The following is a 24,847-nucleotide window of genomic DNA, read 5'->3' as shown; positions in this document are numbered from 1 at the left end:
AAATCGAATCCTCGAAGGAAAGTCATTTTGACACCTTTCAACATTTGAAAATTGAGCTGCTTAGGTCAACCAGATACTCCTATCAGGAACAATGGGTAATCAACAGCCCTCAAAAGAAACAATTAGTAGAAGTAGAATTTGTTAGCAATAACAATGCCTCCCCTCCTTGGCTTCTGTCTTTTCAAAAATCACTTCCGACACCTTTGCCAAACACCTGCGCAGTGAGATGTGCCGTAGCTTTCTCTCCTCAGTTCAGTCAGTCCCTCACCAAGTCCAGTCCTTAAAGCCCCCTCCTCCCAGCATTCAACAAAACAGGGGACCTCCGTGTACAGCCTTGCAATGAAGCCACTTTCTCTCTTCTCTCGGATGCCTTTGAAAAGTTTATGGAAAGAAAAGGAATGTTTTGAATGGTCTTTTTCCACCAACAGCGACCAAACGGGCAGACATTGGACGGACCCCTCCATGGTACTGCAGTGAGTCGAATTAAAAGATCGAGCTAAAGCAGCCTTCCATGCCTTTCTCTGTGTATTTTGCACACGACCAAACGGCGTCCTAAACCGTGTTCTACTCCTGGATTCGTTTAATCAAGTATGTGTCCCACCAAGCTCAACCCCCACACAATTCTATGTCCACTTTCTGCCCCCCTGGCCTAGAGTGCTGCTTTGCGTCTGGCTGGTCCTCTCCTTCCAACCCCTGGACGGCTTTGCCCGCGTTGACAAAGGGTTAAAGTTACCGCTGAGCAGTGTTTTCTTTGGGGGTGTGGGGTGTGAAGGGGGTGACGTCGCTGTGTTTGTCTGGCCGTCTGACGAGCCTGGAAGATAGTTCCTTCTTCGAAAGATGTGGAGAGCGAACTGAGGCTTGAAACCTGAGACCCTTCATAGAATCACCGCTTGGTGAGATCCCAGGCGAAAGGACGCGTGTCTGCTTTTCTTTCTGGAAACGCGCGCCTCTGCGCAGGGCGGCCGGAGCAGCAGCAGCAGCAGCATGGCACTATCTGCCTGGAGGCATTTGGGACTCGCAACCCTCCTGCAACTCCTTTTCATTTCCTGCCTGCCAAGAGGTACCGTAAGTTGGCAGGCTGCTTTCCTATGCATGCTTAAAAGAACCGACCGCTCCTTCCCGTCTGGAAAGGGTAGAGTTTTCTTCGATCTCGCAGGAAGTGTTGGAGAGGAGACTTGAGTGGTAGAAGTTCTATTTTCTTGCCCTCAGGGCGACAGAAAGTTTTTCTAGCTGGGATTTCCAGAGAAATAAGAGGGTCCGGATCATTTATGTGTTAGCCACAGCGCTACACACACACACACACACACACACACACACACACACACACACACACACACACACACACACACACACACACACACACTCACTCACTCACTCACTCACTCACTCACTCACTCACACGCGTTTTTCATGTTCTTATATACAGGAAATTCTTCATCCAAAATGGTAAAGAGATTAATGTCCTGTGGCTATATATAGAGACAGTAAAATCTGTAATATCAGTAAAATATCTATCCTACTCTCTGGGGTGGCTGACTTTATGGAGTAAGGCTTGGCTTTTTAATATAAGAAGAGAGGAAAAGAGAAATTGTCTGGGTAACAAGTTGTTTGGTTGCTTTCCTCAGACTCATTAAAGAAGACGATGCTAATAAAAATCACATGTAGTAAGTAAATACTATGGCATTCCAAGCACTGCAGCTCATGGTGTATATAATGGTGTATTTGTTTGTCAAACATGTACAAGATAACAAGTATAAGTATTAACATAAACAAGAACAAAGGGAGTAAATACAGATAAATGGGGACAGTAAGAACTTATTTGAACTGGGGGTTTTTTTGGCTCCTGGAGGGGAAATAAAAAAAGAGCCAAGGATTGCAAATGCCACAGTTGATTCGCAATTATATGTATGTATGTATGTATGTATGTATGTATGTATGTATGTGTGTGTGTGTGTGTATGTGTATATATGTGTGTGTGTGTGTGCACACGCCCCCATGTATGTATGTGCGTGTGTGTGTGCGTGTGTACACATTTATATTCATTCTGTATTACATCAAAGAGAAAAACAATGTAGAAATTAAATGGGCCAAATTTATGCAGGTTGTGCTTTTTCTTTTAATTTTGGCAAGCTAACCCAACACACATACTTTTCTTTGATGTATTTTCCTGCACTGTTCCCCTTGAGTATAGGTTCACTGGGAAATCTGCAGTTTTCATATGCATAGCTTAGCAAATGTATGCTTGCCCTGCTGTTTTATGAAGACGAACTAACATATTACAAATCATGTTCTTCCTCCCAGAAGCTCTTGGCCACTCTCATAGAATTGCAACCTTGGGAGATATCCCAGGATGTGAACTCAGCATTTAAAAAAATAAAAGAAATGTTGCAAGCTGTGAAATCAGGAATAGGAAAATCCTTAATGTCCTGTGGCTATATAGAGAGACAGTAAAATCTGTAAAATCAGTAAAATATCTATCCTACTCTCTAGGGTGGCTGACTTTATGGAGTAAGGCTTGGCTTTTTAATATAAGAAGAGAGGAAGAGAGAAATTGGGGTAACAAGTTGTTTGGGTTGCTTTCCTCAGACTCATTAAAGAAGACGATGCTAGTAAAAATCGCATGTAGTAAATACTATGGCATTCCAAGCACTGCAGCTCATGGTGTATATAAATAATTCCATATGTAGCATTGGGATTTATTGATCTATTTAAAAGGATTAAAATCAAACAAAATGAGTTTCCTGGGCAAATCTATGGCAGGCTCTAGTTTGGGTCTATCACAAGTCTAAGTGGAATATTTGTGATAGAATCCCTTTAGTAGCAAGTATAAAAACTATAATTGTTTGGTTCCAGAAAGAGAAAGTAAGCAGTTCCCTGCTAAAGGAGTATTTACCCTGCAGAAAATTAATACTCCAAGCTGAAGAAGAGCAGTGGGATAATCTCAATTGTGTCCTAACCCAGTTGCTTCAGACGTGGTAGTCCATCTAGCCAACCTTACAATGTCGCATCCAAGAAAACAGAAGTCCACTTTTTTGCAGACAAGCAATTGGGAGCAATGTAGGAATAAGGATGAGGAAAGAAAGAGACCAAAGCACAGTAGGTACAACAGCAAAGTAACTCTCAAAAGGTGCTTTTTCAAGAGGCAACTGCATTTTCTTGTTTTTCTTTGAAGGCATTTTGCTTCTCATTCAAAAAACCTCTTCAGCTCTGGCTGGATGGTAGGGAATGGAAGGATTTATATTCCTTGCAGATAGCTGGTCATTGCAGTCAGAGCTGAAGAAGCTTCTTTGGTGAGAAGCGAAATGTCTTCAAAGAAAAATAAGAAAGTCCAGTTGCCTATTGAAAAAGCATCTTTGGGACAACCATGGCCAGGATGATTGAGAATCTCCATAGATCTTCAGCTAAGTAATTTTAACTCAGATTTCCATCTGAAATTTGGTATAATTTTGTGTTTGCAAGAATATTTACTGCCCTCATAGGTTTTGGTCACTCTTCATCATTTCAGATGTTTTCAGTTTAGATGATACAGCTCAGCTATGAGCTACATCAATTGCAGTTGCAGACAGTGAATATTGATTAGAGATAAGCCTGGACTATTTGCAGTTCAGTGAGAAAAGTAAAGCTCCTTGCATAAGAATGCATTCTTGCAGAACATCCCTGCATTTCATTTCTGCCAACATTTATCCATGTGCTTTTATCACAGGAGCAGCAATTGTCAAAGATCAGTAGCTTAGTTTTCTCTGGTGCAGTGCTGGTTCCCACACATCAGATGCTGGGACTACAACTCCTTTTATTCCCAACCAGCAGTTCCAGTAGAGAATTTGTGCAGTTGAACAGCCCTGGCCTACCTGGAAGATATTTGCTTGGAAACTTCTGGATTAGTTATTAGAGATGAACCTCTTTCTGCTGGTTTTGTCACTGCTTGTGACATCAAAATAAATAATACTTAAAGAATAGAAGATCCGGCAAAAACAACTGAAATGACAGGGCTAACTTTCTAATTGGCCTGAGTTACAAGCAATACTACATGGTAGGAAAAGATGGAAGTCATTAATCCAAAAACTGCAGAATCATAATCCAACGCAGTTGAAGAAATTTGTTCCTCACTTTATAACTAGGAATTTCTTAAGTATAATAGAATACATTCCTGATAAACTAAAGAGGCTGTAGTGGTTGATCAATTATGGACAGTCCTCATAGGTTCTCCTCGCAAAGGTATAGGAGGATAGTGAATATATATATCCTTGGATTTTTGGAAAGAATGGAGCACTTGACTTCTACCATGGAGTCACTTGAATTTAAAGAAAAAAATAATGCTTTGGGCAGAAATTTGGCTTCAGACCTGAATGGATGGAGCCAGTTTGGACAGAAGGGCCTATATGGGTTGCATAAGTATTCAATATGAATAACTGGGTGTAGTGCAGCATTGGCATCCTTCATAGTAACTGTGCTTTTCCCAAAGCTTCATAATCTTGTTTTTAAAATTCAAAGAAGGATCAGCTTTTTAGCACATCTTTTTTTTCTACTTATTGTTCTGTATTTGTAGCCTTCCAAGAAATCTCTTTGGAATGCTTGTGATCTAAGGAGTGACTGGGATATCATAAGCCTCTTCTGGGCATTGTAATATCTTGTAGCAGTTAGAGAAGTGTCTCATGGCTTGAGTATTTCCAGAAACATTGATGCACTTCTACAATCCTGCTTACTTAATATACAGTAAATAAATGTATCTCCATAGTAAAGCATTTTTCTGTCTTTGATCACACCCTTGTGTTCTCAGCCTGTTTGGGGATACTTGGGAGGTTCGGAAGATGATTCATAGAGAGACATTCCAAACAAATAACTTTGCATTGCAGACTATATAAGATCTTTACTAATCCTCTCCCAAGGGGCAAGTCACACTTGTAAGACAGAAAACAAGATCTTTATGTACAGTAAATATCCTAAAGTATTGTACTAATTCTTTGTAAGTACAGGATATAGAAGCAGACTTGTTAAAATAAGCATTACAACAGAAAACAAAAAGACCCCATTCTGATTATAATTTACGTCAAATACTTTGGCTGTTTCTCATATTTGGGAGGAATTACTAGTGCTTGCCTTACAGATTTACCAAAAATGATTTGTTTTAAAGGTCAAAAGCCTGTATCATCAATCTAACTGCACAAAGTGTGTTTCATGTCTTCTCTGCCAAGAAAAATCTGAGCTCTCTATATCGCTACAATTAAGGGGAAATATCATATGTTTTTCATTGTAATCTAAAAGGAGCATAAGAGAATTTTAGCAAGCCAGAAAGACTCACGAGACTCCAAATAAAACTGGACACCCTATTAACCATATGAGTTAATAGGAACCAAGGAACTTTTCTTTGTTTACAAGTAAAAGCCTTAGGAATGGGTGGAGGGTTTCTACATGTCAGGTTAGGCACTGGGAGTGGTGGAAACTTAGTTGTACATTGGAAGGTCTGCTTCCAACAAATATTAAAGATGCAGTCAGCGTCAGTCAAGAAATCAAAGGCAAGCCTGTTCACACCCTAGCTGAGGTTCTCAATGGTAAAGACAAAATCTAAAGTACAGGCAGAAAAATGTTAGTCTGCTAGAGAAGTCTGTCATATTACTTCAATAGTAGCTAACCATAGTAGCTAATAGTAGCTGACTCAAGCACAAAGAAATGCTTCTGATAATTATTCTCTGAGTTACACTCAGAGAATAATTTATATTAGGAGGGTTACTAACCCACTCTTACTCAGCTATTGTTCATCAAGCCTGATCAGGTTGGAAGATCACCCAGGGGTGTGAGTAGATTCATCTAAATGCTACTGGTTTTCATCAAGGTGGAACTACGTGCAGTATATCAAATCAGCCTTTATTCCCAAGGTTTTCACAATACATTGGACATCTCTACTGTTTCCCCTAGTGGTGCTGTAGTCTGGAGAAATGTTCTGCTTAGTCTAGAACAGAGTTCTTGGTGGAAGGTCTAGGACAAGGAGGAACTGATTTTATCCTGGCTCCTGTATTGACATATGGTTCATCTAGTCCAGAATGCTCATCAGAATCATTTGGCCATCTTATACTTTCTTTCTTACATTTACAGAGAATGGAGAGGAATAAGAAATGTTAACTTTCTCTGTCAGCCATGGTATACATAAAAATTGCCTCTATTAATTGCTATATACTTTTCAAAGGAAGGTAATTATATTCACTCAATTATTTTTGCCGTGGAAGAAATATAGCCATTTAAAAAGTGTCTATGCTGATCTTCCAGAAAGGCTTACAGCATTCAAAAATGTTCAGATGCAGATTAGGATGTTGGGATGGCTTTTTTGTCATTGCTATGCTTAATACTCTTGCAAATCCTCTAGTTTTTAACTTTCTAGAATAGTTTGAGGGGCCATCTATCATATGTTCCTTAAGCCAACAGTTTCACTGGGAGATGTGTTGATGGTTTGGCATCAGTATTAGCCAGCAATTCAAGTGTTTTGCTCACACCATCACTCTAATAGGAAAAAAAATACTTTTCTGTCAAAGAAGACTATTTCAAATTAGCTGCAGCACAGGTTTTGGCATGCTATGGTCACTTACCTGTTTTTTCCATTAAAACAACAAAATACCTTAGAAACATGAAATACAGTGAGAAACATAGTTAGGAAAGTAGAGTAAGGCCAAGATGATATGCTACCTGATGTGGAAGACGAAACTGAGTCCATTATTTGACCTACCAAAGGCGGCTGCAATTGAATCTCTCTAACATTATCCATTTTTTAAATTTTTTTTTATTCTTTAAACATCTCTTTGAGTGAACAATGTGATTTCAGGTTTTAACATACTGTACATACATAATCATACTTACATTTTCAGCTTTCTTATCCAGTTTCATATCATATCATTACCTATTCCATTTTTCTTTTAATATGTTTGATCATTTCATGTTATTTCATTCATCATTTCCAGACAGAAAAAAGTTTAATCCTAAAATATGTTAAAAATGTTTATCCCCTTTCATTGTCAATTCAATCTTGCCACCTATTTTTATTTTATATATTTTCCCCTCAGTATATAACAAATAAAAAAAAAACATGTCAAAATAGCCTTTTTTAGTTACTACATCCTATATTAACCACAATGATCTCCTGTTTACTATTATATATGCATATATATCTTTTTCCCCCAATCGGATTCCACATGGTATTTTTCCCTATTACATAATAAATCTTATGTTTATTCCAAAAGCATTTATATAACAAACCAATTTTAAATGTTAATAATATTATATTTTTTGATTTCCATGCTCATGCTCCGTATTCATTTTCTTTATTACCTTACTAATTATTATAGAGTAATCTTATTTTAAATTCTTGTTTAACATTATAACCATTTTTAATTTTCATATTCTTTATTATTCCAAGTACATTTATGTGACAAATTACATTTTCTATTTCATTCCCATTTAATCCATTATATAAAATTAATAACAATATAATCATTTTGATTTCTCTTTTACATTAATGAATCTCTTTTTAACATTAATGATGGGACAAAATTCTCCCTGAAGGGCAGGGCGCTAAATGATGTGGCTTCTGACACTTTCCCAAAACATACTTCCCTCCTCAGAAAGGAACAACTGGGAAACTTGCTTCTCCATCTCTCCTCTTTCCATGTAGAGTGGCCACCCAATATTGGTAGTCCTCGATTTACAACCACAATTGAGTCCAACATTTCTGCTGCTAAGTGAGACAGGTGTTAAGTGAGTTTTTCTCCATTTTGCAACCTTCCTTGCCACAGTTGTTAAATGAGTTGCTGCAGTTGTGAGGTTAATCACACAGTTGTTGAGCAAATCTAACTTCCCTATTGACTTTGCAGTGAGAAGATTGCAAAAGGGGATCACTGTACCCCGAGACACTGTAACCATCATAAATATAAGTCAGTTGCCAAGCATCTGGATTTTGATCATGCGATCGTGGGGATGCTGCAGTGGTCATAAGTGTGAAAAACAGCCATAAGTCTCTTTTTCTTTACTGTTTGTAACTTCGAATGGTCACTATGTCAACTGTTGTAAGTCAAGGACAACCTAATTCTTTCAAGATCAGTAGTATATTAGCATTTTTACTTTTTCCTGACCAGTGTCTTGCAAGTTGAGGGATCTGTTTTTGCTATGCTTACATGTAAATAGATTCTGAAGTCAAATGCAGGCAAATAGATTAAGAATCAATGCCATGTTTTCCATTTTTAAACATTTGATTTCTGTTAGATGGTTTTACTGTTTCATTTAGACAGATTGAACATTGTGACTTTATGCGGAGGGAACTAATCTGAATGAGGCTATATGGCTGTTACTTACTTGCACTGGAGTCCCTTGACTTATTAAAGGTAAAGGTTACCCTTGCACATACGTGCTAGTTGTTTCCAGCTCTAGAGGGCGGTGCTCATCTCTGTTACAAAGCTGAAGAGCCAGCGCTGTCCGAAGATGTCTCCGTGGTCATGTGGCTGGCATGACTAAACGCCGAAGGTGCAAGGAACGCTGTTACCTTCCCACTGACTTGGTCCCTATTTGTCTACTTGCATTTTTACATGCTTTCGAACTGTTCGGTTGGCAGGAGCTGTTGCAAGTAACAGGAACTCACTTCATCACGCGGTGCTAGGGATTCGAACTGCCAAACTGGCAACCTTTCTGATTGACAAGCTCAGCATCTTAGCCACTGAGCCACCACAAGTGCGGCCTTACTAAGGATTTATAAAGCTGTACAAATTCTTCACATGTTAAATACTGCTTAATACTTCATGTATTAAGTATGGCTTAATACATTAACATACTGCTTCCAATCACCTTTGAGACGAGATTGGCCAGTTCTGCACAATGAACACATGGTATACCTGGGAAAGTGAAGCCAATGGAGAAGTCAGCAGGGAAAGTTGCAAGTTGCTGCTTCCTGCCAAGAGGACTTCCTCTCATCTCTGAGGCTGGCAAATATAGCTCCTCACTGAAGAGTGTCAGCTCCATGCCTACTTGGATTTCAGAAAATACAAGTAGGCAAAGAAAGCTAAAATCTTTCAGGAAGTAGCTCTTTTGTTCTTGGGCCTGACTGAAAGAGCTGCCTGCCAAAGGATTTCAGCTCTGTGCCTGCTTGGATTTTGGCAAGGAGGATATTGAGCTTGTGAGCAGAGAGGCAGCATAGTAAAGTAAGGAGTGCAAAGTGCCTTGGGGTGGGGGAGCTCTCACACAGACCTCACACAAGTATCTTTGTTCAGGAGTTAAAAATCCTGCTTGGATTTCAGCAGGGAGGATTTTCAGCTCCAGAACAGAGACACATTCACATGTGGCCTCCCAAGTTCTCCCCCGCTGACTCTGAGGCACCCTGCACTCTTTACCTAAGACTTCTTCTGCTTAACAACCTGGAGATTGCTTAACAATTACAACTGGGAGTGCTGGGATTATGGTTGTTGAGCAAAGCAGTCAAGTGATATCTCACTTAACTACTGCTTCATTCAATGACCAAATCTTTGGTTGCACTTGTGGTCATAAATAAAGAACTGTCTTACTGAAGATCTACCATTGGAAGAAACATATAGCAGAAACATGTCAAATATGCAAGTGGAATAGTTGAGGTAAAATAATTTGTCAATAACAAAACAGTATTATAACAACTGTAATCTTAATGATGTGTGGGACTCTGAGAGGCACAGGAAGGAGTCCACTTATATGTTTCTTCTTGAATTCATTGGCTGTCCCCCAGTTTAGATGTTTGCAAATAAACTTTCCTTCTTTTGTATCTATTGCTACATTCTTATTATTCTCAATTTAACTCAGAGACCAATGATGTGATTACTTCTGAATAAGTTTTCCTGTTTTCCCCATAACAACAACCCTGTGAGGTGAGTTTGGCTGAGAGAGAGTGACTGGCCCAAAATCACCCAATTGGCCTTCATGGGTAAGACAGGACTAGAATTCATAGTCTCAGCCTGGTGCCTTAACCTCTAGACCAAACTGATTACTACAAATGAATTACATAATCTTTACTTACAGGATAGGGGATGCGGTGGCTCAGTGGCTGTGACGCTGAGCTTGCCAATCAGAAAGGTCAGCAGTTTGGCGGTTCAAATCCATAGCACCGTGTATCAGAGTGAGTTCCCATTACTTGTCCCAGCTTCTGCCAACCTAGCAGTTTGAAAGCATGTAAAAATGCAAGTAGAAAAATAGGGATCACTTTGGTAGGAAGGTAACAGCATTCCCTGTACCTTCGGCATTAAGTCATGCTGCCCACATGAGACGTCTTCGGATAGCGCTGGCTCTTCGGCTTTGTAACAGAGATGAGCACCGCCCCCTAGAGTTGGAAACGAGTAGCATGTATGTGCGAGGGGAACCTTTATCTTTACTTTTACCTTTACCTTTACTTACCAGAATGCAACTCTGTTTTCCATTTTTAAAAAATTATACTTAAGAGTCTTCATTTGATAAAAGATGGAAGGAAGGAAGGAAGGACGAAAGGAAGAAAGGAAGGAAATATGTAAGTGGTTTTGTACCTTCTTTTTAACATAGTTACATTCTTATTGTCCCTCTTTCCTCTTAAATATTTTACAAATCACCTTATTCTTTGGTTTAATTGATATGTTTCTTCACATACATAAATCATCATTTATTTTTATTTTTTCAGCAAGAAGTCCATATAAGATTTCCAGTCTTTCATAAAAGTTTTTGTTTGTTATGTGGTCAAACAGATCAGTTTCACTATTTCTGCAAGTTTTGACATTTTGATAGGCAATTATGTTTTCCCATAATTAATGTTGACCGTGAATGTTGAAAAAGCTAAGTAGGATGAACTTTTCAATGCAAGCTGGGTCAGGGAATGGGCACCACAATAACTTTGTGTACTCATTCAAGGCTTTCTGCCTACTCTTCTATACTGGGAGACTTTAGTCAGATCTTTAAAGCATCCATGCATTTTCCCAAGATCGTGTGACTGCTGTATGGCTGCATTAAAGAGCAGTGGGCAGCACTTGTTCATGTCCCAGTGTCTTCCAAAGAACTTTAGTAATGAATTTCTCTAGATACTAACAATAGGTTTAGTATCTTCTTTATGTGAAAAAAAGATGGACTGTCTACTCTCTGAAAAAAAGATAGAACCTAAGAGTAACTATAGGATGAGTGTTTGGATCAAGATATTTATATTTCATTAAAATATGACCAAATGTGGCAATTCCACTGTAAACCCTAGTAATGAAGAACTACATCAAGTGATTTTCACAAAATTCAGGAATATTTGTTAGGGTATAATGGTATGTGGGAAAGACCTTGGGAGACTGGCAAAAAGATGCTTAAGGAACAGTTGGATAAGGGAGTATAGCCAACAACTGCAAGAGATTCAGGAGAAATTCTACCTAAGTTATAAGTCTGTAAAGATGACAGCAGGAGAATTGTATTTTCAGACCTGCAAGATTCTGTTAATGCAGCTTTACAATAAAGTAGAGGTAGCTTATCGGACCATGTTTTCTATCTGATCTACCTGGTAAGGCTGACATAGGGCTCTGTGAAGCCTCAAAGAACGTTTCACTTCAGTGAAAGTTCAGAGCAAAACACTTCAAAGCTGCTTTGGGAAGCAACCCAATTCCATGATTATGTTCTTTCCTTGGAGGCCCTCTCAGCCTTTTTTTGAAGAACTTGGGAGAAGGCTGAGAAAAACCTTTTTCTATAGCATTAGCTGATGTGATTTCAAGTTGGGTGGCTTTGGTGAATTTTATGAGGTTGCCCACAGTTTGAGTCAAAGGCAACCTTCTCTGGACCACTAGCTGAAGGTTTTTCTGGGTTGGGTTGCTCTAACAATGTGCCATGGATAATCCTAAGGTCATGTAGCTGAGAAGCTAGAGCTGCAGTAGAAGGCTACAAGCAGTCTTCCACATTACAGCCTTCTCCTACACCTTAAATGTTTGGTTGAAGTGAGTTATGTGTCCTGCATGCGAGAATCATTTCTTCAAAACCAATTAGTGTCATTTCCTAGAGGACTTATTTTGTAGAAAGGTGTTACCTTCAAAGACTTCTAATGTTCATTCAGAATCAAATTGCACGTTTAACTGCCCTTCATTGCTTTAAAATGGCAGCATTAATTGTAATAAATATGAATAAAGCACTTCAATGGGTTATGCATGCCATATCTCATTGAGAGCATTATGTGTTCTGTCCTGGTTGTACAATCATTGATTAATTAAATAATCCCATCTGCTTGTAAAAGCAGTAATGAAATCAGAGTAGACCCCCCAAAAGTAATATTTTTACAAAAAAAAAATCAGCACAATTGTTTTAATAACACTTTATACTTGATGGGTTTCATTCTCAGTAAACCTTACATTTTCCTTGGAGCAGTGCTTTATTATTGAGATTAGCAAACAAATAACATACAGATAAATTAGGCCATACAACAGATCTGCTAACAGAAATTTATTGCTGGAGTTCAGTTCTCTGTTTTCATGCCAAGATTTTGCCTATTCAACCCAGTAATACTTGCAGATAAGTATATTTCAATGGAGCATAATATATTAGGATTAAGTGCCTGGAAATTAATGTACATTTTTAAGATGGAATGCCCTAAAGCACAACTGCGTATAAATTATTATAACTATAATGCCTTTAGATGCCTTTATTTTTTATTACTAGAAAATGAATTCGTTCTAGTTACTAGCACTACTAATCATAATGCTTCTATTAATATTTATAACACTGTTCCTTTCCCTAATAGACTGAATAATTAGAAATATTTGGAACATATACTTTTTATTGTAAATATTTCAGAGATTGGTACCTTCTGTTTTAATTCTTTTTTTTTTCACCTGAAAGCATATACATATACTCAGTCCATAACAACTAGCATGTTCAGGGGCATGGTCATATCAAATCCATTCATTTCAGAACAGAAAATTAGAGAGATTTGAAATGTTCTTGCTTCCTCCCTTGAGTGCAGGAATGCAGAAGCTCCAGATACATACAAGCAGTCCTTGAGTTACTCCCACAATTGAGCCAAAAATTTGTGTTGCTATGCAAGACAGTTGTTTAATGGGCTTTGTTCCGTTTTACAACCTCTCCTGCCCTAGTTGTTAAAGGAATCACTGAAGTTGTTAAATTACTAACACAGTTGTTAAGTTAATCTGGCTTTCCCATTGACTTTGCTCGTCAGAAGTTTGCAAAAGGTGAACACATGACCCCAGGACACTGCAACCGTCATAAATATGAGTCAGTTGCCAAGCATTTGAACTTTGAACATGTGACCATGGGAGCGCTGCAATGGTTGTACGTCTGAAAAATGGCCATACGTCATTTTTTTCCCAGTGCCATTTTAACTTCAAATGGTCACTTAAAAAAACAGTTTTAAATCAAGGACTACCTGTAGTCTAATGTGTAGTAGCCCAAATAGCCAAAAGCCAGATGACCTGATAGTATTTGAAACTCTGCTGAATGCAGATTCCTCTAATTCCAGAAAAAGGGCAGAAACATGATTTTTGGGCTGCCCCATTGGATTTTATGTGTTGGAAATTATTTTGGATTTGGGATTGTAGTGTTATGATGACTCTGTAATCTAGCTGGGTGTGAATATGATATAATTTGATTCCCTTTCTCAAAAGAGCTATACTGGCTTTTTTTCTTTTTCTTTTGCTGTTTTTATCGGCTGAGTTTGGAGACAGCTAATTGAAAGCCATTTGAACTACAGACCGGGGAGCTCTTTCTTTCCTATGCTATCCATCTTGCATATTTTTCAGTTTCAGAGTATTGGCATCTAAACAATCCTGCGCTAAGAACAGTTCAGATAAGCCACCAGCACAGCCACAGTGCTGCTATGCCCAGTTCTTTAGGGAGACAATGGGAAAGTGAAGGCAAATCCAGCTGACCAGGGATTCATCATGATGAACATATGATGAACCATAACAGATCTTGCACTGCATGCTGTCTGCTTAAGGGGCAGAAGAGTAGAGTAGAGTAGAGTAGAGTAGGGTAGGGTAGAGTAGAGTAGAGTAGAGTAGAGTAGAGATAGAATAGAATAGAATAGAATAGAATAGAATAGAATAGAATAGAATAGAATAGAATAGAATAGAATAGAATAGAATAGAATATCTTCTAGTCCAACCCCCTGTTTAGGCAGGAAACCCTATAGCATTTCAGAAAAATAGTTGTCCAATCTCTTCTTAAAAACTTCCAGTTTTGGAGCATTCACAACTTCTGGAGGCAAGTATTTTAATATTATTTTAACAGCACTACAGCTACTACAACTTATGACTGCCTCACCCAAAGGCCAGAAAAGAAATGAAGGCAATATAGCAATAGCACTTAGACTTATATACCACTTTATAGTGCTTTATATCCCTCTCAAAGCGGTCATAGATATCATAAATATCATAGAAACATGGCAGAAAAGGGCTGTTGCTAGCATTCTGATGAGCTGCAAGTGTGAAGACCCTTTGAACCTGGGCTGCTGACGGGCAACAAAGCTGGGTGTGGTCATGCAAAGTGATGTTTCACTTCAGAATTGAGGCTCATCTCCCTCTGAGGTTGCATGTCGATGTTGAACAGAGTGGGAGTCCTTGTGATTGAGGTGTTTATAATGTGCGAATATGACTGCTAAACAAGGGTGGGCTGCTCACCTGGTTGGCGAACCCATAGCTAACGTTATGGCTGGTTGGTGAATCACCAAACCCCACCCCTGGTTGGCCCGGCCCACCCTGCCCTTTCTGCCCCTTCCCCACCCCTCCCAGGGGTTTCCACGTTGTCCGTTTTGGGTGTGAGGTAAGTGCAGAGCGGAGGCTCAGGGAGGGCGAAAAATAGGCCTCCTGGAAGTTCCGGAACACCGGAAATGGGCCCGTTGCTGAAATTTTTGAAGCCCACCCCTGCAGCTACACCAAGAAAATTGTTCTTATTTCATTGGCCTGGTAAAAATTTACAGGTTGGATGTTCCATAGTTTTATTATATTTTGAATGTTCAGAAATAACTTATTCTTTTAATTCCTTGGATTAAATAAAGATTCAAAAAGGATATAAAACTTCTAAAAAAATGTCATTTAGCAATCTTTCGAAGTTACATCAGTATTGAAAAAAGTGACTTAAAAATGGTCCTAACCCTTATGACCTTACTAGCATCTCTCTGGTCACTTGATCAAAATTTGGGCGTTTGGCAACCAACATGTATTTACAATGTTTGCAACAAGGTCCTGTGATCACCATTTACGGGGAGCTTCCAACAAGCTAAGTCAACAGTGGAAGACAGATTTGCTTAATAACCACATGATTCACTTCGCAGCTTTAGTGGTTCGCTTAACAACCATGGCCAAAAAAATCATAAAATCGGACACAAGTCACTTAACAGCTGCTTTGCTTAGCAACAGAAATTCTGCTCTCATTGGTGATTGTAAGTCAAGGACTACCTGTTTTCTGATTTGGAAAAAAAAACGCCTTCATAATAAATAGTTAATAAACAAACCCTTGCATAGTGTTTTTATTCTTAGGAATTGGTATAAATGAAAGATGGCTTTCTTTTATGAAGCCACATAATATGTGGCAGTAGGGAGCCATGGCCGCGTCTTCCAATGGAATGCCTCTTTTTATGAAATAAATTGCAGTCATTAAATGCTGGCAGTTTAATTGAATAGTAGTCCACGTTACTTTCCTAATCAAAGCTCTGTATTCCATTTCCCCCCCTCTTCCTGGATTTTCAACTGGTAGTGCAGCATAGGCAGTTCTGGTGGAGAAAATGACATGTAATAAATGACTGAGTAGCCCCTTCCTATTCCTCTGTTCCAACTGGCAGACCTTTTCCCCTCTAGCTTAATTTTATAATAAAAGGAAATGTCCCTGTATAATACATCACTTGACTTCTAGTTACAAGGATTATGTTCTGCCAACAGTTAATTCTTCTTTCTCATATAACTCTCATTTTGCTTTTCTGCAGAGTACACCGTGATCAATGAAAACTGTCCAGGTGCTGAATGGAATATCATGTGTCGGGAGTGTTGTGAATATGATCAGATCAAATGTGTGTGTCCTGGACAGAAAGAAGTAGTGGGATACACTATTCCTTGTTGTAGGAATGAGGACAATGAGTGTGACTCCTGCCTAATTCACCCTGGTATGTTGATATACTGTACTGCTTTGATGTGCCCACTTATACTCTCTTATTTACTGTATCTGTTTAATTTACATGCAGTAAATATGCTTGTAGCTAGGTGGAGCATGCAGTCTGTTTTGTCTGCCAGATTTTGATGATTAATAGTTTTTTCCTCCTTAGAGATGGATGGATGGATGCCAATATAAATGCTCACTGTGATGAAAGTTAATGCATATTGTTGTTAGTTTTTTTCCTTTTGCTAGTGATAGAAACTCACATTTCAGGATATTGTCATGGATGCCTGGAAGCTCTCCAAAAAGCCACAGTGGGCTTCAGTACTAGATGGAGGCTACAGTTCAGTCCCCAAGGCCTCATTTGCACACTATCTTCTTTTTAAAAAATAGAAAAGAATTATTATTGATTTCAAAGTCAGCTGAGGAAATTTTTTGAAGACAAAGGATATAAAGAAGCAGCTTATGAGACTGCTAAGAATATGTATCAATAGGATTCTGCCTGATTTGAAACTTATTCAGAAGATGCGCCTCAGGCCAAATGGGATTTTCAGTGTAAGTTCTTATTAAAGCCACCATATCCTCTTTCAGATTTTCCAAATGAGCCTAAATAAGTTAAAACTGCTGTAAACTTTAATGTTGAGGCATTAAAACAGCTGTATCCTTAATGTCATATATTAACTCACAGAGAAGCCAGAAGAAGATGCAACTGGCTTTAAAGAAGTGCTGCACTTTCATCTATATGTGCTTCCAATGTACCCCTTCTAAATAATTTTTGAATGACACAGAGCCCTCCTTTTTATTATGTTGAATAATATATGTTGAAATTTGCAAGTGAACTTTTGTTCATAAATTTTAGGGCAGAAACTAGTACTGAATTTTATCTAATATTTGAGCCATCATTGGGGCATTACTGAAATTAAAATTCTAGTTTAGATTGATCTGATTTGATATAAAACAATATAGGATGTTCAGGAAGTAAATTTCATTTAAACAAGAGGATTTTCAGGAAAAAAGAGGAAGAGATCAATAAGAGAAAGCCTGAGTGCAATAGCTATAGGCATCTATGAGTGATGGCAAGAGAGGCCAGGTGAAGAAACATATATTGTGGCATCATCATACAAACCCCATGACTTTAGCATGTGCATCTTACATTAGAGTGTAAGTATGAAAATGGGGGTTGTGTTGTCATGTCATCGTGTCATCTCTTTTTCAATCATTATAGACTACAGGAAAATACATGTTTGTAAATTTTTGTATCCAGCCCTCATAATTGTATTTATATTCTCTTTTTGTTCGAGTGTGTTTGGCTTATCATTGTACTTTTAACCTCATAATTATATTTATATTCTCTTTATGTTTGAGTGTGTTTGGCTTAGAAGAGCATTTTGCTTGAAAGGACTTTTCCAAGGAACATTTTATACAGCCAAAGTAAGCCCATTGGTTGCATGGGCTATGGTTTGCAGCTACCTATGGGAGAAACCCAAATGTAAGCATTCGTAATTAAAGAATTTCCCTCCTCTTCTTTCAGGATGCATGATTTTCGAGAATTGTAAGACCTGTCGCAATGGGTCTTGGGGAGGATCACTAGACAACTTCTACATCAAAGGCATTTATTGTGCAGAATGCCGAGCTGGGTGGTATGGAGGCGATTGCATGAGTAAGTATTGGTTAGAGATGCACTTTACCACAAGGAGAGCTGATGCTTTGGCTGGGAAAGGTGGGGAAAAAAACCTCCTTGTAGCTCGTCCAGCAAAATGAGCTGCTAATGTCAAAGCAAAGACAAATTCCTAATCCTTTGCATGGCCATTGACACTCAATTTGAAAATATAAGACAATACAGCCAAAGATGATTTTTTTTTAGGGGTTAGGAAATTATCTCATACTGAGCTACGGGGGCTTTATAGGCCAAAAGTATTTCTCCAATTCTTTTCCCAGGATTCCATTCTATTTCCCAGAGCTCTAAGGGCGCCCAAATGCAGATTGTTATGGACAATGCTTAGTTTTCTGTAACCTTTTGCTGCCATCTAATGGTTATCTAAATCTGCACAGCACAGATCTGGTATCCTGGGTTCTAACCAGAGTGCAAAGTATTCTGTAGAATACAGCCATTGCCAGAGAGAAGGAGGGAGTTGGAGGAGGCTGTCTAGGTTTTCCTACAGTTTATAGGAGGCAGTTTATAGATCTCTGCTTGGTCAGGAAATTGGAAAGTAGAGCATTGTTAGCAGATGAATTGTCTGGCCACTCCTTGAAGACTACAGGTGAAAGCTTCTATCAACAACCCACCTACAGGTAACTGTAATATTATTACAGTTATATCATTATCCCTGGTTTTTTAATTTTCACTGCAATATTTTTCCTGAGTGAAATAGGTCCTTATGCCTAATCTGAATATTTTTCCAGGGCTTTTGGGTGAGGAGGGAGAGGTGCTTCCTTAGCAAAAGGTAAATTGAATTATTTTTTTCAGGTATGGGTAGAATCATTTGTGTGTGTGTGTGTGTGTGTGTGGTGAGCAATCAGCAGGAATAGTTAATTGAAGAAAGTGTAAGGAAAATATTCATTGCTCGGTTTGCGCACACACACACACACACACACCCTATCTGCATTTGTAGAAAATTAGACCATATGGATTGAATGACCAAAGAGAAATATGTTGGTTCAGGGGCACAATCCTTTGCACATCTCAAGGCCTGGAAATTCTTCTCTTTCTGTTTATTCGCTGCCTTGATTGTAGTACCAAGGCCTATCCTGTAAGTGGTGCATATGAGATTTGCCTGGACAAATAAGAATATAAGCAGATTCTTGGGGGTGGGGTGGGGGGAATAGAATAATTTCTTGTTACAGATTAGTGAGAAATCATTGCATGTGCAAAGATTGTAAGGAGAATATGCAAAATTTCATCACTGCAGCATTTTGAACGTTCTGCCTTTGATATGGGTGCAATATGGGTGCAATACTGACTGAATGAAATTAGTTCTGTTTTTAAAAAAACCTGCATTGAATTGTGAGTTTTGGAAATATGTTGATCTAAAGAGTAGATTGAATATAAATGTCTGTGATTCTTTCACTGCAAACCTATATTGTAAAACACATCATTTTTTTTTAAAAAAAAGGTTCTCTTTTTGCTACCAGTAAAGACACCACAGGAATAGAGCATTCCCATACATAATTGCCAAGAGATATGCCATTGTATTAAGTGGACCTTAAATTCAGTTACATGTGAATAAAATTGTAGTGCTAGCTGTTATCACTTAAAATAGGACAATATAAAGTTAAACTTTACCAAATGCTAGTCTGTATATAATGTAATGTAGCAATGGAGGTCTTAGAAAAGTTATTCAGATGCTGTGCTTTGTCTATATCTAAAATGATCAAAAATGGACAGGCAATGCTTTTCCCTGTGACAGTGTATGGAAGCAAAAACTGGATTCTCCAGAAGCAAGCAGGGGTGGGCTGCTACTGGTTCTCACTGGTTCAGGTGAACTGGTTGTTAATTTTATGGTCAGTTCAATGAACTGGAATATCCTACCCCTGGCTGGCCCTGCCTACCCCAGCCTGCCCCAACCAGGAGTCCCCAAGCGGCCCATTTTGGATTGCAGGTAATTGCAGGCCTGTGTGGAGGCTCGGGGAGAGTGAGAAAATGGGCCTCCCTGAAGTTCCAGAGAGCCTCTGGAGACTGGGGAAGCCATTTTCACCCTCCCACAGGCTCAAAGAAAGCCTCTGGACCCCAGGGGGAGGTGAAAACGCCCTCCCCCGCGGCCCGTTTTCACAACCAGGATGGTGCAGGAGGCCGACTAGGCCACGCCCACCATGGTCACGCCCACCTAGCAACCGTGCAGAGAACCAGTTGTTAAATAATTTGAAGCCCACCCCTGGAAGCAAGTGAACACAGCAGTTTGTCATCAGTAGTTCAGCTACAGCCCTAAATGCTTTGTTAGGTTTTTTGTTGTACTGTATATGCCAAGGGTGTCAAAATGGCAGCCGGATGCATCATGTGCAGGCCACGCCCATCATCCGGCTCTGCCAAGGCAAAAAATGTTGCTGTCAGGGCTCCATCAAATCTACCCCATTCAAATCAAAAGTCTCTGCCGCATCTCACAGAAAAGAAAATTGATTTATTAGAAGTGGCCATGTTGGTGTTAGCTAGGTGCAGCCAATGCTAAATTACATCATACATTTCCCCCTTGACCCTGGTCTTCCCCCCACCCCCTGGATGTGACCTCTCCAATAAGACACATCCATCTCCAAGAGTCATCCATCATGCTCTCCAATAACCTTCTTACGCTCCAACAACTTTGGGCTGCCGGGGTGATTATCTAGGCACTTAAGGGATGCCTTGTTTCCCCACTCCTTTTTCTGGCAGCTAAAAAGACCAAAGGAGTATCTTTTTAATTGACAGTTGCAATATGTCACATGACACAATCGAGTTTGACATCCGTGGTATATACTATACCATGTGGTGTTCCTGTTATAATTAGTCATAAAGTTACTGGTAACATGCTTCAGATTAAACATATGCAAACATATGCATCCTGATTATTATTTTCAACTTTCAAGAACATTTTTCACATACAAATAAATTAAAATGATAAATTATTATTGCTAACTGGTTCAGCCATATAAGTACCTCATACTAAACTCATATACTGTATAGATATCCAACTTACTTTTTTGTTTGGGATAAGCAACTTTCTGTGACATGCAAAAAGAGAGTAAGTCAACAAAACATCATAAAGGTAGGAGAAAAGAGAAGAACAAATCTAACTAAACCTGGTCCATATCAATACAATTCACAACATTCTCCATAACTAACTTTGCAAATATTGTTGCTTCCCACATGTCCGTATAGCAAAATAGCAAATTTTACACTATCTTTTGCTTTTTAAACTCCTTAATTTTTTCCATCCAGCTCTTTGTTTTGGATTTAGTTTTCATTTTATATGACAGCCTTTTCAGTGAAGATCTGGACTGGTCACTCATTTTGTATTCAATCCATATTTCTTAATTATCCATTTATACTGGAACATGTCTTTCTGTTTTACTGTACAGCAGTGGTGGGATTCAATTTTTTTTACTACCGGTTCTGTGGGTGTGGCTTGGTGGGCTTGGCAGGGGAAGGATACTGTAAAATCTCCAGTCAGAGGTGGTGTGAATTACTCAAAATTTCCGCTACCAGTTCTCCAGAACTGGTCAGAACCTACTGAGTTCCACCTCTGCTGTACAGTCTTCTGAAGTAAAACCATTTCCAGTATATTCAGCGGACTTTAAAGTTTCATCTAACACACTTGGCACTCACTTCATTTGCAAGTACACTCTTATACACAGCATGGTTCAGCTTTTATATCTTGCAACAACCCACATACAGGTATTCCTCAATTTGCAACCACAATCGGGACTGGAATTTTGGTCACCAAGCGACGCGGTCATTAAACAATTTTATGACCATTTTACCATGGTCATTAAATGAATTGGCATGGTTGTTAAGTGAATCCAGCTTCTCCAAATGTCTTTGCTTGGCATAAGCTGACCAAGAAAGTTGCAAATCACAATCATATGATCACAAGGTGCTGCAACCATTGCAAATGTGTGTATCTGAAACACACAAATTACAATCATATGATGAGGGAGGCTGTGCAAGGGTCATAACTTTGAGGATAGTTACAAGTCACTCTCTCCGTGATTGACACAATTTTGAACTATTGTTAAATACATGGTCTGAGGACTACCTGTACTACCCAGTTTCTACTGCTTTCTACCAGCATTTATAGTCTTTTTTTAAAGTCCATTTTTCTACATTTTGCAAGCATTCTACCAAGATATGCCTGTTTATCTGCTTGCTGGCTTTATCAATAAGGAGTAACTTGCAGCATTTACTCTGTTTTCTCTGTCACTGATCCACGATCTGTGTGCATCACACAATTTAACATTTGCTGCAAATCCTTTGAGTATTCCGTCAACTACATGGCATTGTCTATATATGAAAATACACATATTTACTTTACAACTCAATGAACTTCTAATGTCACTATAAGCATAATTATCCATAAACATATTAAACAATCAAGGGGATACTGCATTCTCATATCTTGTTCTCTGTTTTGAATATTGAATAATTCAGCAAGCATACCATTTATTTTCAGGCATACTTTTCTTCCAATTTATGGTACTCTTACTGCATTCAGAAGCCAGAATTTAAATCTAAAGTTCTGGCACTATTTAGATTTAAATCTGTGGTTCTGTCTTTTATGGTGGATTTCATGGGCACTTATTTAAGAACAAAGTTATATTTAAAATATTCGTTACTTTTAGTATATTTACTCTAATTCTTTGGCCTCAGGGAAAAAAATATGTTCCAAAAAGTTTTGCCAACTTCTTTTCAGACACAAAAGGAACAGTGATTATTACAGCCTTTCAGAATTGATTTCTTTCCAACTCCCCTTCCTAAGCACCTCTTCTTTCTCCTTCAAGACAAGACAGGATTTATGTTCAGCATTTAAATTATTCTTGAAACTTTTCAAATATCTCTCTCTCCCTCCCTGCCTGCCTTTCTCTCTCTTTCCTTTAGAAATAAAAGCATGTTTCGGTTGGAAGCTGCCTGGCTGATAATTAAATATCAAAGGATGGGCAGGTATCATGTATCCCTCTGATGGATGGATTAGAAACAGGAAAATGACAATTGGATCTGACCATGTATATGTTTCACGCAGAAATGGTTTGTGGCGCTTGTTTCTCTGGAGCATTCTTTGAATGGCTCTCTCTTTAGCCTTTGGACCACCTGCTTTGTTGGGCAGTGCTACTTCCTTGGCAGAAATGTTCCACAAGTTCAAACTGTACTGTTCTCCAAAGAAAGGTGCATTCAGTATTCCGTGCACGGGCACCATCTCTTTGCACCAGTTCTCTCTTGCCAATGGCAAGAGAAAGAAAGGAAACAGAAAAGCCCCCTTATAATGAAAAGGGAATGTTCTCTGAGGTGATTCAAGGACCCTTGTCAATCCTTCTGAAGAAGGTTTCCTGCAGCTTTGTCTCAGGTTGTTTTGAGAGGAGAGCCAGCAACTGTGCTACGTTTCCTCTCCCCAGTGTGGGAAGCTACATTAGTTTCCAGCGGATCCTGGTATATCTCAACAGCATCCTAATGACAGTCATGGGGGCAATGTAATTAATTCTCCAGTTTTTTCACATCAGGAGCCAAGAAGCCCTGGTGTGGAATGAAGCACTTATGACAGACCCTTCTGAGCTTGTTCTGTGTTTTATTGGAATCTACATAGCTGAGGGTAATTGAGGGTAAACCAGCAAATGATTTACATTTATAGGAATGGACAAATCTTAACAAGGAAGGATACAGGAAATTCTGAGATAGGACATTTGGCATGTTACTGAAGATGATTCAACCACATCACTGTTCCTTGGAGGAGCCTCCTTTTACCTGGAATTTTTTAAAGGTGTTAAGAATTCCCAGAGTTTCAATGTAAACACTTCTTGGAATGCCACCAGTTCTTCTTAATGACCATGGTTCCATAAATGTTTTCCTGATGGATGCTTTTTGAAATCTGATGGAGCTAAGCAAGAGTCCTATTGTGTAACAGTTCTTACTAGCCAATACCAAAATAATAGTTTTACATTCTGTACTGTATTTAGGCTCCTTGTATTGTTTGTTTGTTTGTGTATTAGAACTTAAGACTGAAAAAAAACCCGTGTCACTATTTTTGCAATTTTTGCCACAGTAAATTCATGTAAGCAATTACTTTTCATGAGGAAAGCAAGGAAAGTCCTATTATGGTTGATTGCTTAGCCAGCCAGATGTTTGGGCATTTTTATCCATCTTTTCTGTCCTTCCCAGGGATCTGGGGTAGATAGATGTTATTTAATGGTGTTGAAGTATCTTTGCAGGATAAGCTCTTCCAAGTAAAGCTGCCTTTTGCAACTGGACAGATAGAAATATTGTTAATGTATAAATTTTCTAAGTGCCCTTCAAGATTTTTTGGTATGTCATCCAGTGTGCTGATAACCAATGGGATCGTGGCCTGTTTATACTATACAGATAGTCCTCAACTTACAACATTTTACTTAGTGACCATTCAAAGTTACAACAGCACTGAAAAAAGTGACATGACCATTTTTCACACTTAATATCATTGAAGCATCCTCTTTTTCTTTTAAGGTTGTGAAAAGCCCAGGAAGATTCAGAACCGGCTTTTTACTTGTTTATGCCAGAATGATATTTCCAATAAAAATGGTTCTTTGAGGAATCGATTTGCCTCAGAGTTCTGAATTGCAATGGCTGTAATTCCTGGAATGCTGACACATGTGATTTACATTAGGATGCTTGACAACCAACTCACATTTATGACGGTTGCAGTGTCCCGGCATCGTGTGATCCGCTTTTGCAACCTTCTGACAAGAAAATTCAATGGAGAAACCAGATTCACTTAACAGTCGTGATGCTAATTTAACAATTGCAGTGATTCACTTAATAAATGTGGCAAGAAAAGTCATAAAATGGGGCAAAACTCTCTTAGCAACATAAGTTTTTCAACATAAATTTTGGGCTCAATTGTGGTGTAATTGAGGACTACCTATATAATCCTTCAACTTTTCCGGTTTTAAGTATCATGATATTTTGTAGTCTGATGTGTTATATGTCAAGACTTGTGCCAATTATTAACCAGTTGCTGATGTCTCTTTTATTCAATACTTCATTTAGTTATTTAGTCATGTAAATTAGTCAGGTATTTGAGAAGATTTTCTCATGTGCGTATGATCAATA

The 24,847-nt window shown here is 38.7% G+C and overlaps 1 protein-coding gene across 4 annotated transcripts in view; it reads left to right on the top strand.

The window, feature by feature from the left end:
* The first annotated feature begins 616 nt into the window (after positions 1-616).
* PAMR1 (peptidase domain containing associated with muscle regeneration 1) overlaps positions 617-24,847 on the top strand; it is a 75,350-nt gene continuing 51,119 nt past the window's right edge. For 2 of the 4 annotated variants that reach the window (XM_087951249.1, XM_087951247.1), the window contains exons 1-3: positions 754-1,060; positions 15,917-16,093; positions 17,615-17,743. In XM_087951249.1, the coding sequence (XP_087807375.1) occupies positions 985-1,060; positions 15,917-16,093; positions 17,615-17,743 (382 nt within the window). In that variant the 5' untranslated portion in view covers positions 754-984. Of the gene's footprint in view, positions 1,066-15,916; positions 16,094-17,614; positions 17,744-24,847 lie in introns of all 4 variants that reach the window. The other 2 variants (XM_026664684.2, XM_087951248.1) reach the window with 2 other exon arrangements.

This window comes from Notechis scutatus, chromosome 1, assembly GCF_049901735.1.
Source record: "Notechis scutatus isolate UNSWTSFEM ecotype Mainland chromosome 1, rNotScu1.2, whole genome shotgun sequence".
NCBI classification, from domain to species: Eukaryota; Metazoa; Chordata; class Lepidosauria; order Squamata; family Elapidae; genus Notechis; species Notechis scutatus.
This window is presented reverse-complemented; position numbering and strand designations above follow the sequence as displayed.